Source organism: Falco punctatus, assembly GCF_963210335.1.
Source record: "Falco punctatus genome assembly, chromosome: 9".
Taxonomy (NCBI): Eukaryota; Metazoa; Chordata; class Aves; order Falconiformes; family Falconidae; genus Falco; species Falco punctatus.
Window position 1 is genome coordinate 25340253 of NC_137589.1, and position 17509 is coordinate 25357761.

Sequence of the window (17509 nt, forward strand, 5' to 3'; positions counted from 1 at the left end):
CTTCCCCCTCCATAAATCACATCCTACAGCCCTGCTATGCCAGCCTCCTTTCCTTCTGCACCATGCTCAGTTTCATTCCCTGTTTGTGATTTCCTTCAGCTCCACATCCCCCACAGCTCAACTGGTTTCCCAATCAAAATAATCCATGAGGATTTTGACTCCCTCCTCCCTAAGAAAAGTGGTAGCATCTAAAGCTACTAAATCTTCCTTCTCAGAAGCTTGTTGCTGCTTTCTTTTTCTCCCCCCCTCCCCCCCCCCCCCCTTTTTTCTTTGTTGTTATTTTTGGTGGGGGTTTTGGTTTTGGTTTTCAAGAAAATACAAGACAGTGATGCCAGGACACACTGTCTTCCTTCAGTTTCAGATTCAAAAATCCTTTAAAAGTTGTGGAGCACCATTAGGAATCTCAGCTCTGATTCTGACCACATTTTTTGCAGAAAGTGGTGTCCCAGGCTGCTGAACTCTATGTGACTTTTAAGTTCTTTGAAATACAGGCCACCCTCCCCTACAGCCCATTTCCAACAGGCTGAGGCTCTACATCTCTTTAATCCAGCTCTGCCCAGCATGTTACTGGGAGTTTCATTGCTCAGTCTTGCCCTCATTCATGCAATACACAGAGATTACACTGGCCTTCAGAAAAGAAAAGAGTTCAACAAAAGAGCTTTGTAGATCACACTCGTGCAAGCTTTAGTGACCTCTTCAGTAAAGAACTAACGATTAGTTTCAACTCTGAATGATATGTGATATTCTCTATGTGACCTAGCACCTATAGTTATGACTCCTGTTGAGTTAGAAGACATGTAATCAGAACACATTAAGAAAGCAGGAATGAAATTTCATTGTATGTGGCAAAATCATTATTGGGTATAAAAAAAACCCACGGCAATTAGGGTGAAAAACCTCAGAGTTTATGTAAAATAAACACAGAGATGATTCAGCTGCAAAACGCTGAATGATCAACTGCCTTTAGGGGTGGTGGGATGCAGGTTTTTGCTTGCACCATTAGAAAACAGAAGCAGCATTTACAGCCTTTGCTTCTAGATAATCTCCAAACCCAAAATAAGCCTCAATTAAAATGAGATCCCAATGGTAGGAATGACATTATTTTCAGTATCTGGTTTATGTAAATTCCATGTATAAACTGTGCACAGCACCTACAAAACAGACTGCATTTTTCATTCCCTCCTGACATCAAATCATCCATCCAAATAAATTAAAGGATTTAAATATTCAATAAACGATAATATACACTGTCAGTAGCCCAGCTAGGAAGAGCTTTTCATTAATGAGCTTATTAAATACACATAATAATATGTGGAAAATAGATGTCTTGTATACATTCCTGGTTGCTACACAACACCAAGAAGATAAGCCAGAGTAAAGAAAGAAAGGAAAACACACTGTCTTTTGATGTCAGAGTTGAAATATGAGGACATATCCTCCAGAGATGTCATGCATCAGAGTCTCACATAGCAGCTAGGTAATTTTTTTCAGAATAAACCAAAAATTTTACTTGCTGAAAAGATGTGTATTTGGATTATTAAAAAACCTAGGAAATTTGTATTATTTTCACTGGGGCTAAAAGTCAATTTTTTAAAGTAAAACACCTGTATGATTCATTTCAATTTTTCAAGATTAAATGCTTTTAGTTTTGTCTCCATATTAAGCTAATACTTTTGCATCAATATAAAAATGTAAAATACCAAGAAATAGATAATGTAACTTTCTTTCTAAAAATGGAAAGGAAAAATACCCCACCTGGTTTGATTCCAGATGGCAGTTTTTCCAAGTGAGACCATTAAAGTCACAGAAAACACTGATTTTTCCGTGATGCATGCAGCTGTTCCTAGACAGCTCTGCACATCTGTGTACCCCTTCCCGTGTGGCCCCAAGGCTCTGCCCCTGTGGAGGCAGGTGGAGAGACCAGAGAGCACTGTGCCCTGATCCAGCCCAGAGCCTGCCCCCCTTACAAGCTCCTCCACTGCTATCAAGCTGCCGCTGCAGAGCTGCCATGAGTTATGGCTATGCTACGCTGTGAGTTCTGGGAGGGCACAGGAGCCTGAGATTAGAAACAGCAGATGTTTGGGAGGAGAACAAGAGTTTGAGGGCAGAGCAGTAAGTCTGTGGAACTGGTCATTAGGTTCAATATGGAGATGGTACAGGAAACTGGTACATGATAGGATAAAAGATGAATTGAAGAGAAGAAAAAATACCCAAAACCCAAAAAGACATTTTTAGCAAGTACTTCTGAAATAACATGCCAGAGCTTTGCGTCCCAATGAGATCATAATGTTAAGTCTCTGTTTTCACTTCAGAATGGGTTTTATATAAATGTAATTTATCTGAATTCTTACATTAGATAAATGCAATTTATCTAACTCTAATTTCTTGCAGAATATTTGCATGTCATTAAGCTGATATGCCCCAGTACTGGCCAGCTTTATTCTCTTTGTCCTCAGCTCCCCTGACTAGGAAAGGAGCAGGGAGCCAGGCTCTCTAGTTCTGCAACCCTTAGAAAAAGAAGACAAACTGGATGCTAGGCACATGTGCTCAAGCTGCAGCTTCACTGTCTAGACAGAAGGCAGGTCCACCACTAGAAGCTGACCACTTTTGAATTTCTTTTTTCTCAGTCTTTTATCCAGACTGGTTAGTTTTCCTACAAAAGGCACACAGTTCTCATTACAATTCTGAACCATTGCATCATCAGCATCGCACAACCCTCTTCAAAGTTGAAGCCACCCTTTCCATTTCACCTATGGCCAGCCTGCATCTTGTAAAGTAAAATACATGTAGGCAACACCAGTCATAGATCTATGCAGAATATATTCAACTAAGATTTAGCATCTATGTTGCTCATTACTTCCTAAGGGGTCAGGAATGAACATTTTTAATCAAATGAAGTCCAGTCACCCAGCAGCCTCAGCACAGTTTGGAATCTGCTTCAGTTGAGCAGATCTCCAAGAAAATCTTTTGATTATCCTAATTTCCAGAAAAATGTTCCAGAAAGTTATAACCTTAGCATTCATTTTAAAAGTATATATTCATGAGTGAGACTTTTTTTTTAAAATAAGGCTGACAGTAGATAAAAATAGAGTCCCAAAACCATGACAGATTAAAGGCTTTGACACACATTATCATATTGTCCTCAGTGTGTGATTAGAAGAGTTGTGAACTAGCATCACTTCTAACTGTTGATAGTCTCTCAATTTTCATTCCCTTTAAAGGAGGTCCAGTAATAAAGTTGAGCAAGAACCAGGAAGCTTTTGGAGGCAAAACTACCTTTGCAGAGTGTTATGGCATCATGAAAAAGAAGGAAGGGGGGGAACACCCAAGAGAAAGAGGGGATGAATGAGAACTGTAAGTAGAAAATTATCAGTGTTCAATGCAGGAGCAATTCTCCTTGCTGCAAGACAGAGACAGTTAACCTTAGCCAGTGTTCAGACTAGTCATTTACACAGATTTTGTTTTACTACCTTTACAATGCTGCTTGAGGTCTAACCCAGGATTTCATGTGGAAATAAAACTCCCCCTTTACCACAAGAAAAATTCCACTCTCTCTGTCCTTAAAGACTGTTATTCCCCTTTTTTATTACAAAGTTGAGAAAACCCCAGAAAATATTTCAGATCCTTGTACTTTTGAGTAAGCTTTTTTTCCCCACCCTTCCAGATTCAGATGCTAGTTTCGGCCCATAGGAAACATTGCTGAAGTCTTCAACAGCACTTCCTTTTTTCAGAGGAGAGGTTTAAACTTCATCTTGACATGCTGCAGGCTAAAACCAACCTTCTACTTGGCAGGAAAGAATTAGGGCCCACTCAGGTTTGGGGTTTTTTTTCATTCTTTCCACTCTGGATGCAAAACAACTTACATCAGCCAGGTTGACACAACGCAGATCAATGCGATACCTGCAGGCGAGGGGGAATGCTTTCGGAGTGTTGCTCAAGCAAAGGAAGCGCAGCTTGTTTCAACCCATCTACAAAAGAGGAACCATTTCTGGAACTGGTAGCATGATGTTATAGCCAGCTGTTGCTGACTAAACAACGCTATAGAGAAAATTAAATAAAAAAGAAGAAAGAAAAGAGCTGGAGTGTTTTCATTTTCAGATATGCTCCAGAGCTTGTTCTCTCTCTGATTGGTGCAGGGATGTACTAAGCTGTGTAAGAGCAGAACAGGAGTTAGGGGCAAGAGCTGGAACTACCCTATGCAAAGAGGCTTTCTGAAGGTGGGGATGCAGAGCTGGGGGGACAGCTGAGCTGGATGAGGCTAGGGCTGGCTTTGCTAGGTTGTGGGCTTCACAGATGTTTGTAAAATGAGGTATCGAAGCAAGCAGACAGCATGGATTGCTACAGTCAAAGAGACTGGAGGCCAGAGTACACAGTTTGGGACAGAGTGATCTGTTTGGATCTACGGGACAATCACAAGAAGAAAAAGCCAGATGAACCTGAATGCACACATAGCTTCCTGGCTAGTCTGCTCAATTTTCAGACCTTACAGTTTTAGAGGCAAATAAAAGCAATTTGCAATTTCTAGAAAAATTCTTTACAGTGATTTCATCTCCACTTAATGTGGAGTACCATTTTTCTCAGAAAAGGCTACTTCATTTGATGATTCATGTCTCTACTCCCAGAATTTATGTAAGTTTACATTACTATCAGGCAATCTTGAGTCTTAAACTAGATAAATTAAAAGAGAAGCGACTGACCTAGGAAAAAAGTTTACAATAATGATACTGCAAAAATTTTTTCAGGGACAGAGATGTAGAAATACAGAAAATTACATACTCACACAATTAAATCACAACATTCCTGTGCTGTCACTTAGAACTGCTGCTATTCCATAGCAAAACTTCATGGGCTACAATTACCAGTCCTAAAATAATGGGGGCTCTGAAGTTCACAGAAGGCCTTCCTACATTAACTTCCACAGACTTTGGAAGTTGGTTTAAGGACAAAGATTATTTAGTCAAGCTTGAAGATACCTTTCTCAGTGAATGTCAGGTAAGCTGCAACTGTCCTAGCGGTTTTAGCCACTCAAAATACCACTGATCTTTATGGTCGTGTTTCTATCTTGTCTCACCCTTGGCAGGGTTTCAGAAGTTTAGCATCCCTAGGCATACTGTTTCCCTTTTATTTTTTCTTTTTAATTCTTCTTTTTTCTTCTTTTTCTCCTCTTTTCTTAAATCAGCCCTATATTTGTTATTAAGCCTCAAAGGCCGAGATTCTTGTTAGACAGCATGTTCTTACTGTGAAGGCATCAGACTTTCTGAAGACCAAAAGTAAACACTTGAAATCATTCAAGGGCACTGTACCTACAATGCATTACACTATTTGAGTTAGCTAGTTCAAATAGGTTAGCATGCAGTGGGAGCCAAAATAAGAAACACAGCAGCAGTTTTACTGACTGCCAGTACTCTTGTTGCAATGAAAGCTACAGGTAAGAAGATCCCTGTCATAAAAGACTCCTGGTACTATAACATATCAAACAGGCTGCTGGGAGTAAGTACAAATAGGTGTTTAGTATGCGCAAAATGTCTGTCATACGAGCTACCTCCTAGAATTCACTCCATGCTTCCCACCACTCACTTTTCCTTGTGGTCAGTCTGCCACCATTCCCGCTCCTGCAGCAGCTGCTTTCCCTTTTTGCAAATAGGGGTCACAGCCCGGAGTTCACCTTCTTGTGCAGAAGCATGACACTGCTGAGCTCATCATCAGGCCTTTTCTGCAGAACGGTTCAGTTTGGATCACGAGTTGGCTCCCTGATTTTGTCACATTTACCTTCACCCTTTTCAACAAAAAAAAAGCGTAGCATAGTTCAAATCAAAGAAACTCCTTGCAAGTTGTAAGTCTGTAAATCCTTGTTTCCTGTGAATTACTGTCTTTATGAGGTACACAGTGTGACCACAAAAAACACAGAACCTCTGCCAGGTCCTCCGTGATGCAGCATACCTCCAGCTACCTCCAAGTTTTCTATACTGTCCCACAAAGTCCTCAGTCATCTCCCATGTTCCCAAAGCTCACTGACACCCCCCAGCCCCAGACACACACACTGTACCATCACGGTTCTATCTTGTTTGGCCTTTTGTTAAAGAACAAAGAGTACAGGCTGCAGTTAATTCAAAGCCGCTCATTTGTGCAGGGACCAGCAGACTGCTTTCACACAGAGCACAGCAGAGTTGGTTCCACTCTGCTTCTTTGTAAATGGGTAAATAAAATGGTGTAAATATCTCTCGCCTCTGCCCTGCTAGTGATTTTCATAAAATGTGAGAGCACTTTGTATCTTGGGACCTCTACTGCTCTGTGCAGTTCTGTTAAATTGTGTAACAAGTCCGCAAATCACTGGGCAGACGCTGCAGTTGCGTAACTGTAGTTTCCTTCTGAAACTGAGCGGAAAATGACACTACTCCACAAGTTCAGCTGTCTTTTCTCTGTCAGCATGTCCTGACTTGAGGGAAAACCCTTAGGCCACTTCTGAGACTGAGCACACGTGCCCACCTCTCCCTATCAGTGCTCCTTCATGGTCCTTTGTGGAAAAGTTTGCCTTTCTCAAACTACCAGCCATGACTCTGATTTGTTGCCACCTCCAGATTTCTTTCACCATACCTTATATACTATAGTTTTACTTATATATATATATAGAGAGAGAGCTATAAACACAAACAAAATAAGTAATGGGGCTTTTTATATATAAAATATATACATAAAAATTATTTATATTTAGGTTTATATATATCAAGAAAATGCACAAATATATATACACATATGTGTGGACTATAATGAGCTACCTCACATATTGCTAGACAATCAGCACAAGTGCCATACATCCACTTCTAATAATCTCATCCTGGAATTCCCACCCAAGCAGAACGGAAACGCAGTTCAACCGTGAAAGCCACTGGCAAAGGTAGTTAGACTGAACACCAGTCACCTTTGCGTGACTTGAGTCCAAACCTCGCAAGGAGATACCAGTTTGTCATTCAATCCATGTAACACACTACAATAACCAAGTCACTAAATCCATTAATGACTTAGATTATTTTTCAAATCATAAAAAATCATAGCAGTAGACCATAGACTGTGTTTGTTTTCCCCTGTAAAAGTACTTGCATTTGATCAACATGAATACGGATGAAGCCTTTCCCAGAAGCGCATATTGACTCAGCATGGCTCTAAACTTCATACGCTCTCTCCAAAGCACCTGAGCAGCACACTTTGCAGCACCGCTGAGAACACTTCCACTAAGCAAAAACCTGTCCCTTCACTGTGTTGTATACTGTTACCTCAAATTTGCCAGCCTGGATTATCATTTGAAAGACAGCCTAGATTTCAAGTATACTACTAAACTGCCAGTGAGAATTTGGGAACTCATGCAATTTGTAAGATCAGACAAACAGTTCAATATTTAACCATATGCCTAAGAACTAAGATACATTTACAGAGAGAAATGCATAAAACCTTATGACTTTTATTAAATTAGGATTTTTAAAGATACAAAGTGGACAACAGGAGCATCAAAAAATCTCATTTTATAGCTTCAAAGGTCTGTGCAAACATCCTCTATTTACTCACAAATTACAACAGATTAGCTTTCAGCAGATTAGACAAAGTGTGTGTGGCACGTTGTGGCATATTATAATGAGGAAGGAAGCTATAGCAGAATTTTGGAACAGAAGAGAGAAAGCTGGTTTCAGTTTTCTGACATAAACGCTTACAACAGAGAGTCATGCTGTTCTATTTGTCTGGTAAAGATTTGTGGCAAAGACCATGGAGAAATGCAAATATAGGAAGTAATGTCTGTAAAATCCTGTTTTAAAATCTCAGCACCATCAATACACAGAACTCACTGTGCTCTCACGCTCGCTGGGACAGTATATGCTGAACTTTCAATGAAAACAGGGAAAAAACACAACTCTTATTTGCTTTATCTTCAACATATATTTTTGTCTATATTTTGCTTTTCATTGAATGGCAAAGGCCTAAACTTACCTGTTTGTCTGGGTCTTCTGCTCATGTGTTTTTCTTATACATACACCTAAAGTCATATTACAGTACACTTTCAGAAAGTGCTTCAAAGTACACACAATATGCAAATGGTTTCAATCCCTTATAGTTTAGAGCCTAAGGTAACTTCAAAGCATTCAAGAAATAGGGACAAGGTATGCTAGGATTATGTCATGATGACGAAGGGCAGATATTTCTAGCATGAAATTCAAATAAGCCATTCCAGACACATACAAGTCAAATTTTCATCTGACAGCTATTTTTTTTTAATTTGCCTTTTTTTTTTTTTTTTTAAGTATTCCAAGTTCATGCAATAACGAGCCTTTACACCAAGACTCCAGGTCTGATTGGCATGAGGTTCAGTACAGATATACCCTGGGGGAAATTCCACATTTGAGGAAATGCATTCTTGGTGTATGTCTGAAGTCATGCAAACATTGAGGATGTGAGGGAGAGAGGAGTAGGCGGGATCCTCGTGCAGTACTTGCCTTCTTCCATTGCCCCTTTGATCACCCTCACCTCTTACGCTATGCTGCCAATGCCAAATGAGACTCACTCACCTGACAAGAGCAAGCATAGTTTTGCCTGCATCTGACTAGGACTCTTCCTCCAGTAGTAAAGCATTTGTTATATCAACTCTTAAGCTTCATGTAAAAAAGTGGAATAATCCCTGTGGGTTCAGCGACAACCTTTCTTGTGGGATTTGCTCATAGGCATCCTATAGCAACATATCCAAGTACCAGTTAGCCTTAGCCTTGCTTACTTAGAGCGCCAATAGTACATGAAATAGACTGTTATGGTGTACAGTTACAATATATACTTACAGTATAAGGTATAACTCATTGAAACCACAGAGCACCCCCAACAGATGCTCAGTATTTCCCCAGATGAATTAAGTGGGATTTCTAGAACTGAATGAGTAACTTTGGGATACCTCAAAATGGCTAAACAGCTCAAAGAAATCAGAGACTGTATTTTGCATCCTGTATTTGGCAGAAAAAAAAGAATACTTTCTTCTCTTTGTAGCACACCCCAAAATATTTAAATTATAATCATCAGAAAGATTTGGAATTATTTCTCTCAGCTGAATAGATGCATGGCAAAAAGTCCAGTTTTTAGTCTTTTAAGTCTCAGGTTTTGCCCTCAGGATGTGTCATGTTCTTACCACTGAAAAGAAGGGTGGTTGCTGTTCTGTGATATCCAGAGAGCAAAGGGAATAGTTAAGTATTAAAATTGCAGCATTTCATACTGTTTATGAAGATGTTTACGAAGATTATTTCCTGTTACCAAAAAGATGCAGTCAGTGTCCAAAAGCGCTGTTCCCTTTATAAGTTCAGATTGTTGGAATACTAAGGCTTCTCTCTTCTCCTGGACAAACAGCCTCTGTAAGGTCACACAACCCTCCAGATGTAATGAAAAAGACATTTTTGGATGATGATGCATAAGTGTTTGTTACACACTCTCTACATTATTTGTACTTTCTCTGCTCCCATCACTATCCTGAGAAGTTTATGAGTCATTATGATAGAAGATTACAAGCATTAAAATGTTGTGTAGCGTACATAAGAAATCCATGTGGATCTCTGCCAAATGAGGCATGTAAGACCTGCGCATCTTTTCATGCCTTTTTTTTTTATTCTCAGTGAGACTTCTGTGTGACTACATGGCAATGTTCTGTATACAACTGTTCTTCTAGCAACATGTAGCCAGTTTGCTCTGCAGGTTAGGATCCTGAAAGGTTTGATTCCATTCTTCTAAAATCTGCTTGAAATAATCATATATTCTGTAGAAACCCTGTTTATTTTCCTTTATATTTAGTTTTTTGCATGCAAGTAGCCATTAACTGATGTGGTTGTGAAGGACCAATACTCCCTTTTATTACGAAGCTGCTTAATGTTCTGGTCTCACACCATAAATTCAGTGAAAATTATTAAAGCTTCTCACAAATGTAATAATAAAATCTCACCACAGTTTTTTGAACTGCATTCCTCAATATTCTGTTTCTACCAAATTGAAAACTAGTTAAAAATAACATGTGATTCTGCAGAAAAAGTAAATGGTTCGCTTTTGCAATAACATGACAATATTTTAGTAAGAAAAGTCTGAAACTCAAACAAATTATACCTATGCAAAAGGAATCATGCCTGTTCCTAATATGAACAGAGGACTGAATAAAATGAAAAGGAATATAATTTTTTTAATTACCATATTTATTTTTTACTGAAAACAGACAGAACATCAAGGCTTAAAATAGAAATACTGAAATTATTGCACAGTTAGCCAACTAGATTTGTTTGGCAGCAATGTTCTACATAATCATTGTGCAATAATATGCTCTGGCAGATTAAACTCCACAAATCCCATGATATGTACCTTTTCTGTTTACATCATAAATCATCCTACAACAGTAAGATAATTGTTCTGGCGTATGCATAAAACATCATACAGTAATACAATGCATGCTTTATGAAAGCTGGAAAGAAGGAAAGAAGAGAAAATGTCTCTTAATGCTTCCCTTACATCTTTGACTCAAACAAATTTAAGCAACAGATATTTACCCTCCTCCCATTTGCAGTCATTTAACATAGGCAGCTCCAAGTATACATACCAATACACATATATTAAGAGGATTTCTTATAAATAGCTATTGCTTTTATAAGCAGCTTCAAATATACAATCTTCTGTATGTCTCTGAAAAGTTAATGTCCCAGTTCAGTCCATAAAAAAAATAAGAGACTGTCCACAGGTAAATATCCTTAATTAGAATGCGACTCTGTGAATGTCCCAAAGAGTTTGTCCCAGTGGGTGAAGTAAGGAGCATAGTTTGACTTGAATTTCAAGTGATGGAGATCATGATGTGGTGCTCCTCCATACAAACCAAAAGGCACAAGTCGGTGAGTTGACCATGGAAGGTCGTATCCTGAATGATCCTCCACTGACAACCAAATGTTTACAAGGAAGAAAATCATTTCTGTCAAAGGATGGCATCCGAGGAACACCGGGTTGATAGCAGCAAAAAATCCCAGTGAGAGCAATTCCCATACACTGGAATACTGTGTAGTAAGAGCAAATGTTGACACATGTTTGTGATGTACCTTGTGGAAGGTCTTGTAGAGCCAAGACACCTTGTGATGAAGCAAATGCCACAGGAAGTACTCAAAATCAAAGAGAAGCAGGCAAACTCCTACTTCCAGCAGGACCTCTGGCAGCTCTGGAGCTATCACTGGTAGATTCACTGGTCTCCAGTACCAGTGGAGAAATGTCACTGGGAAGATTAAAACAACATGGTGATATGCACTTTGAATAATGCAAGGCACCATCATTCCAAGAGTTGGATAGTTCTGTGGCTGGATTTTGTATTTTCTCAAGTTTGGTAGCCTGGTGCTTAAAAAGTCCAGTGCAATATATGGAAGACAGAAAGCCATGTATGCTGTAAAAGAAAACAGCACTGGAAAAAACGGTGACTTGATCAATGGCTCCTTTGCTGTGACAAAGTCCCAAAGAGACTGAAGGCACAACCTGTCCTGCTGTCCATCCATTGCGTGGCGGCTGAGCAGCGCTCTGCCTGGCAGGCTGCAGTTCATGCTGACTGCAGTCTGAGACGTCTGTAAATCCTGCAAGCCTTTATCTAGCCCGCTCAAAGGAAAACTCCGCCCATCAGAAATCCTCCTTGCTTAGTAATACGTAGCTTTAAAGAGGAAGTTCCCTTTCCTGTTATACAGAAGCGGTATAATGCATTATAACCTCAGAACAGAACTAGCTGGACAAGGTAATCACTGGAGCTCTACAAGAGACTTGCATGGTAAGAAAAACAAGCAGACATGCAGAACTCTTAACACTGGAATACAGAGCTCTAACACTGGAATACAGAGAAAGAGGATAGGAATATTTTCCACTCAGTGCACACACTTGAAAAGCTGCTTCTCTTACTAATTTTAAATGGTGTCATCCTTTGTTAGCCTTTTGCCTTTATGAGTATCGAAATACAACCGAATGTGGATTTTTTTATGTGACTGCTACCAAAGATGTATGTGTATCTAAACCCCAGGTCTGAGCTGTGGATGTTTGGTGGGTAACGGATGGACGTGTGCAGACACATGTTTTCTTAATGATCCCTTGGGTATACAAAAGGCTAAGTCAAAACCTTAAGGAGACCTACACTATGCTTCCAGTCTGAAAATGTGGTTGCTGTGACTCGTCTCCACCTACTTTTGAGGTCCTATTTTCCCTTACGCTCCTGTAACTACCTTTCCTGGCAAAATCCACCTGACTTGACGAGATGCAAAACTGAGCCAACAACTTTTGAAGAATAAAACATCCCCAGTTGCTGGGATGAATACAAGGTAAAAATCTCATTATGCTTCCAAACAGATACTTAATGACAAGTATTATTGCATTGTTACAATATTCAGTCCACATCCCCACAGCTCTTTGAGCAGTATGATATGGAAATCATCCTTTACCCGTGTATCAAACTAACATATGCAACTAAAAGCACTACTGGTTAGACATATGTCCTTTAAAAGATCATCTTTTGGCCATGGGCAAGCACACAGCTGGCAGAAGCTAGCAGGCTTGACTCCCAAGATTTCTAATTTGCCAGAAGAATTTTAGGGGTAAATGACGGAGGTTTTCATTTAACCACTAAGACATGACTTCTTTTGTGCTTTTAGAAAAAGACAAACAAAGCTTTGTACATTTAGGGAAACAGAGCTTGCCACGAGCTTCCTATGAACTCACGTCTTTTGTAGGTACAGCATTTATTCTAATATTGGAAATGAGCTCAACTTCCTGGATGACTTTATTAGCTTGTTCAGACAGTTTTAGCTCTTTGCTATTCAGAAACAAAACCTGATGGGGGGAAGTGGGAGACAGAATTTCCTTGCTTCCCAATAATTAAGAATAATTAATTAGCAGTGACCTTTTTTGAACTATGCATGGATTTCCAATAGTTAGGTTTGCTTTCAGTCACAAATGTTTTCTCTTCAAGAGATTCTCCTCTTAAGGTAAGCGCAGATTTTGCTCTCTCGTTAGACTTCAAGGAGTTTACTGAAACGGTAACATCTGTACTATTATTCAAGCAATTAGAAGTTTTTTGTTGGAGACAGGAATGGTATGGCCTTCGAAGACTACCCATTGCATATGCATTTTAGAAGAAACAGATTCAGATTCTCTGCTGTTGTGAGACACTTCTGCTGAATTTTGAGCTTGAATTCAGACTGTTGAATGTAGTGAAACTAAAACCCAGTGAGAGACACTGATCTAATGGATAAGGATCTATATCAAAGAGCTTTATTTCAATCTTCTCATCATATTCTATCCTGACCTCCATTTCACAATAAGGACATGAAAAATGCATTTGTAACTCAATCACCATCTGGGTCTGAAAATATTTTTGTGAGAGATGCTTTCTGTTGATTTATGTAGGTACAATCAGAAATCAAGCTTCCCAGACAGGATATGTGATTTTCTGTTTTATTAGAATTACGGAGGGACTAAACGAATTCTATAACACATTCCAAATCTGCCTAAAGGAAGACTGACAGAAATTGCTCAGCTGCCCTGAAGACACTCCTCTGACTAATTCCTAACAGCCCTGTGAGTCTCAAGAAGTTTTAGAACCACCACAGCCTGTAAGCTAAAATTTAAAGAACAGACATTTTGCCTGCAGATTAGGTCACAGAAAAGTATTTAAGTCCTTTAAGGAAAAATAACGGAATTCTACAGCACTCTTACTAGTATACCCTGCAACAGCAAGCCCAAGCAAGGTGAGCGGAACTTACCTGGGAGCCTGGCGCTGCCCCGAGCCGGGCTCCGCACGCCGCAGCGGGGCCGCGCAGCCGCCCGCGCTCCGCACCGCAGCTGCAGGCGCCCCACAGGGCAGGCCGTGCCGAGCCGGGCCGTGCCGAGCCGCAGGGCTGGCGCCGGAGGGAGACAGAGGCCGCGCAGCAAGTGCGTGTGCTCGGAAAGCGAACCCTCATGCATCGGAGCGGGCAAGTCCTCGCCCTCCAGAGACGCCGTCCCAGCGGCGTGGCAGAGCCACCGCGCAGCGCTCAGCACGTCCCGCTCCGCGGGCCTGGTTTTCTTTGTCAGCACAAGGTACGACGCGAAGAACCGACAAAGCGCACGCAAACCCCTGCCTGTGCTTAATTCAGCAACACGACCCCAGCTTTTTTCACTCAAGCGACGACGCTGCCAAACTTTCCCATGTGCTGTGAGGCTGTAAACGGGTCTCTCGAAAACTCCTGCTACGGAGTTTAGGTTGAAGGGCATATAGTTTGGAATGAGGCCCCGCAAAGGGTCTTAAATAGATTCCACATGAGCACAAGACGCAAGCACCTACCCCAGGCTCCACCGCTAGGTACAAGCTATGAGGTAAACAGCGAAACACTCAGCCGGCAGGAAAATGAGGGAAAGTTAGCAGGAGGAAGAACCGGGATCAACACGCTGAAACTAACGGCACAGCAGCAGAGGCAAAAGTTCTTTTTCCCTCCTCCTCCTCTCCTCCCCCTCTGTAGGGCAGGATACTTGCTGTACCAGGGGCCAGGCAGCACCCCCAGGGCACGCCGAGCCCCCTGCCCTGCCGCAGGAGGGGGCCGGGAAAGCGGGCTGGTGGCCCGGCCAGGGCCGCAGCAGCCGGGGGAAGGCAGGCAGACGCAGCCCCTTCTCTCATTTTAAAGGAAATCGCTACCGCGCTGGGAAGACACGCCGGGCCCGCGCCCCTCACGCCCCGCTCACCTCACTCGGGCGGCCGGTGCGAGGCGCGGGCGCTGCCGGGCGGCGGGTGGCGCCAGACCCCGCGCGCTGCCGCACGGGCCGCTCCGCGCGCAACGGCGCCCCCCGGCGGTAGCGCAGCGCAAACGGGGCCGCCCGCCGCCGCGACCTTCCCGGCGAGCGTTTGCGCTGCGCTACAGCTCGCGGGAGGCGGCCCGCAGCGTTTGCTCGCGTTTGCAGGGACAGCGAAACACACACCGTTTCGCCGCAGCACAGAAAGTCGGCAGGCACGGATCTGCCGCAGGCCTCGCGGGGGTGGCCGGCGGGGCGGGGAGGAGGGAGCTCTGCGTAGTTACGTCTTTTCAACTTATGGTCTCCTTACGGTCAGGTATACGCCGAGACCCAAGCCCAGGATCCGAATCCACCCAAGGGACTTGAGCCGCCGCTCCTGGCATCCCAGGTGAGCTGCCTGAACCCTGGGCCCGCGGCTGCACCGAGTGCTTGGGGATGAAGAACACACGTTCCCCTCGTCAGTCCTGATGAAAAACTTCAGCTTCAGCACAACATCCTTATCAGAACTAACACACTGTGTTCATCAAAATATTTTCACGCCAACGCTCCACCTCCCCAGCCAAGCGCCACCGACAGCCTCTCCAGCCCCAGGGAAAGGGAGCGCAAGCAAAGGTCTAATCAACAAACTCTGATAGAAAGCTGCCAGCAAAGCCAGTTGTTAATTCTCAAGCTGTTATCAGGATCAGTTTTCAAAATAATAACCATCAGGAAAAGATCCTAAAATTCTTTCATTCAGAATTTGTAATTCAGTAGCGAGAAACTGATTTGCATCCTCCGCAACTAACACATACGCATCGTCTCTGGAGGAGTCGGGAAGCAATGCAGACACTTCTCAGCTCAGTATCCTCAGAAAATAAGACTCAGGCAATCGACCACGTTACAGGTGTGACAACTGTCCACCCAACCTTTGTAATTTTTTATTTAATTGATGACTTCAATGATTTTGTTTATATTATAAAGTTATTTGAAAATAGGCTACTGAAGAAGAGAGGCCATTAGCATGCTCACGATGAGCGATGCTGCAGCATGAGTTTGTATTTTATAAGACATCAAAGAAAGGGAGAAGACGTTACAAATGCTTTAATTATAGCAAAATCTTCCACCAGAGCCACATTTTATTATATATCAGCAAAATTATTCAGCCATCAAGGTTTTTCTCTCATGTCTTACAGATTAAAGCCATTTGTAGCTTTTCATGATATTAAAGTATTCCTATTTTTTTTTCATGATACATTCACCATAAAGAGTAATTTACAGAAAATGGGTTTCTTTTGTTCCCAAGCTGACAAAACTGTTTCTTTTACAGGCCGCAAGTTTACCACCACTTCCTATGCTGAGGCACTTCTGTGTTGAGTTGGTGTGTAAATTTTTGTCAAGAGTTCTCATCACCTACGGAATCACTAAATAGTGTACAAATACTCTGCACTGAGCTAGTACATCATTCAGTACGCACCACTAACGTGCACGCACTCTACCATCCTTAGGCCTTCTGCCTGAAACAGTGTGAATATACTTGCAGGTGACTATAAAAAAAATCCTTTTCAATTTTCAAGCACAATATGGACAAAACCACCTGCCTTTATGTCTGCGTAAGCCCTTGTATGCCCAGTTGTTTTGTACATCTCTAAGTCAAATCCCTGGATCATGCATTTACTTCAGATGCACACAGGTCTGTGAGTGGCAATCCATCAACCGAACTGGGACTACCTCCTTCTGGATTTCTAGCATAGTTTCTTTGCATCACAAAACGCTCAGACTAAGTCAGCAGAAGGTGTCTGATGCCCTCTGTTATGCTACTACACTTTTATATGATCCAAAGCTGAAGTTCAGCAAACCTTCAACATCATATATGTCCTATAACACAAAGATGTCTCCGTAACAGGCCCAAGTACATTAACACCTGCTCTGAAAAATGTACCGTTCGTCACTGCTCACTCTTACCAGACCAAGCTTTTGCTCTTCTCCTCTACGTTCAGGGTGTCTCATTTCCCACACTTGTTTCCACTGACACCTCTCCAAGTTTGTGTCATACAGTGTGTGTAACTTTAGCAAGCCAGGGAAAACACAGCAGCTCACAATTCCCAGTCTCAGCCATGCTCCAGTGAAGCAGAGAAGCTCCATAATGGCTTTTGTGTAAAGCTTCCGCTATTCTGGCTTTATTTCCAGGCACGCTGGGGGTTCATCAGCTGACAAAGCTGGCAACACACAGGATTTATCACACCCTGCTATCTTGACTGCATATCTACTGTATTCAGAATGTACAGAAAGGTACAGCCTGAGCTTATTTATTATGGAAGATGACAAAGGTCAAAAGCTGGGTCAAACATACCACGACAAAGATTAGTTCCCTGCCTTACTACGTGGTTAAATGCAATTTATGAGGTTACCAGTTTGTCAAGCAATCCAATTACCCAAGGTTTAAGAATGTGATACAAGAAACTTTCTAACATGCCAGTCGTTTGAAAGAAGCCTCACCTGGAGGCTTAGAAAATGACTCTATCTTGTAAGCAGTTAGTCACTGTTGGTACCTTCCTTAAAAGTCATAAGAGAATTTCCTCAAAACAACCTGAATGGCCTGTTAGACTTAGGAAAAACCTCTTTCAAGACAAAAGTAAAATGAACACTTACTTGGCTATTTTACTTTTTTATTTTACTTGTTGTATGGATGAATAATGGGACAGAATCTAGGAAGCTGAGTCTGTCACAAAAGTTTCACACACATTCATGAAAC

The 17509-nt window shown here is 41.8% G+C and overlaps 1 protein-coding gene across 1 annotated transcript; it reads right to left on the reverse strand.

The window, feature by feature from the left end:
• Window positions 1-242: 242 nt before the first annotated feature.
• On the reverse strand, window positions 243-17396 carry CH25H (cholesterol 25-hydroxylase). Its single transcript, XM_080401783.1, has 2 exons — window positions 5578-17396; window positions 243-3900 (listed from the first exon to the last, which is right to left on the reverse strand). The coding sequence occupies exon 1, from the start codon at window positions 11574-11576 to the stop codon at window positions 10749-10751; it is 828 nt and encodes a 275-aa protein (XP_080257909.1). The 5' UTR covers window positions 11577-17396; the 3' UTR covers window positions 243-3900; window positions 5578-10748.
• Between the last annotated feature and the right edge of the window lie 113 nt (window positions 17397-17509).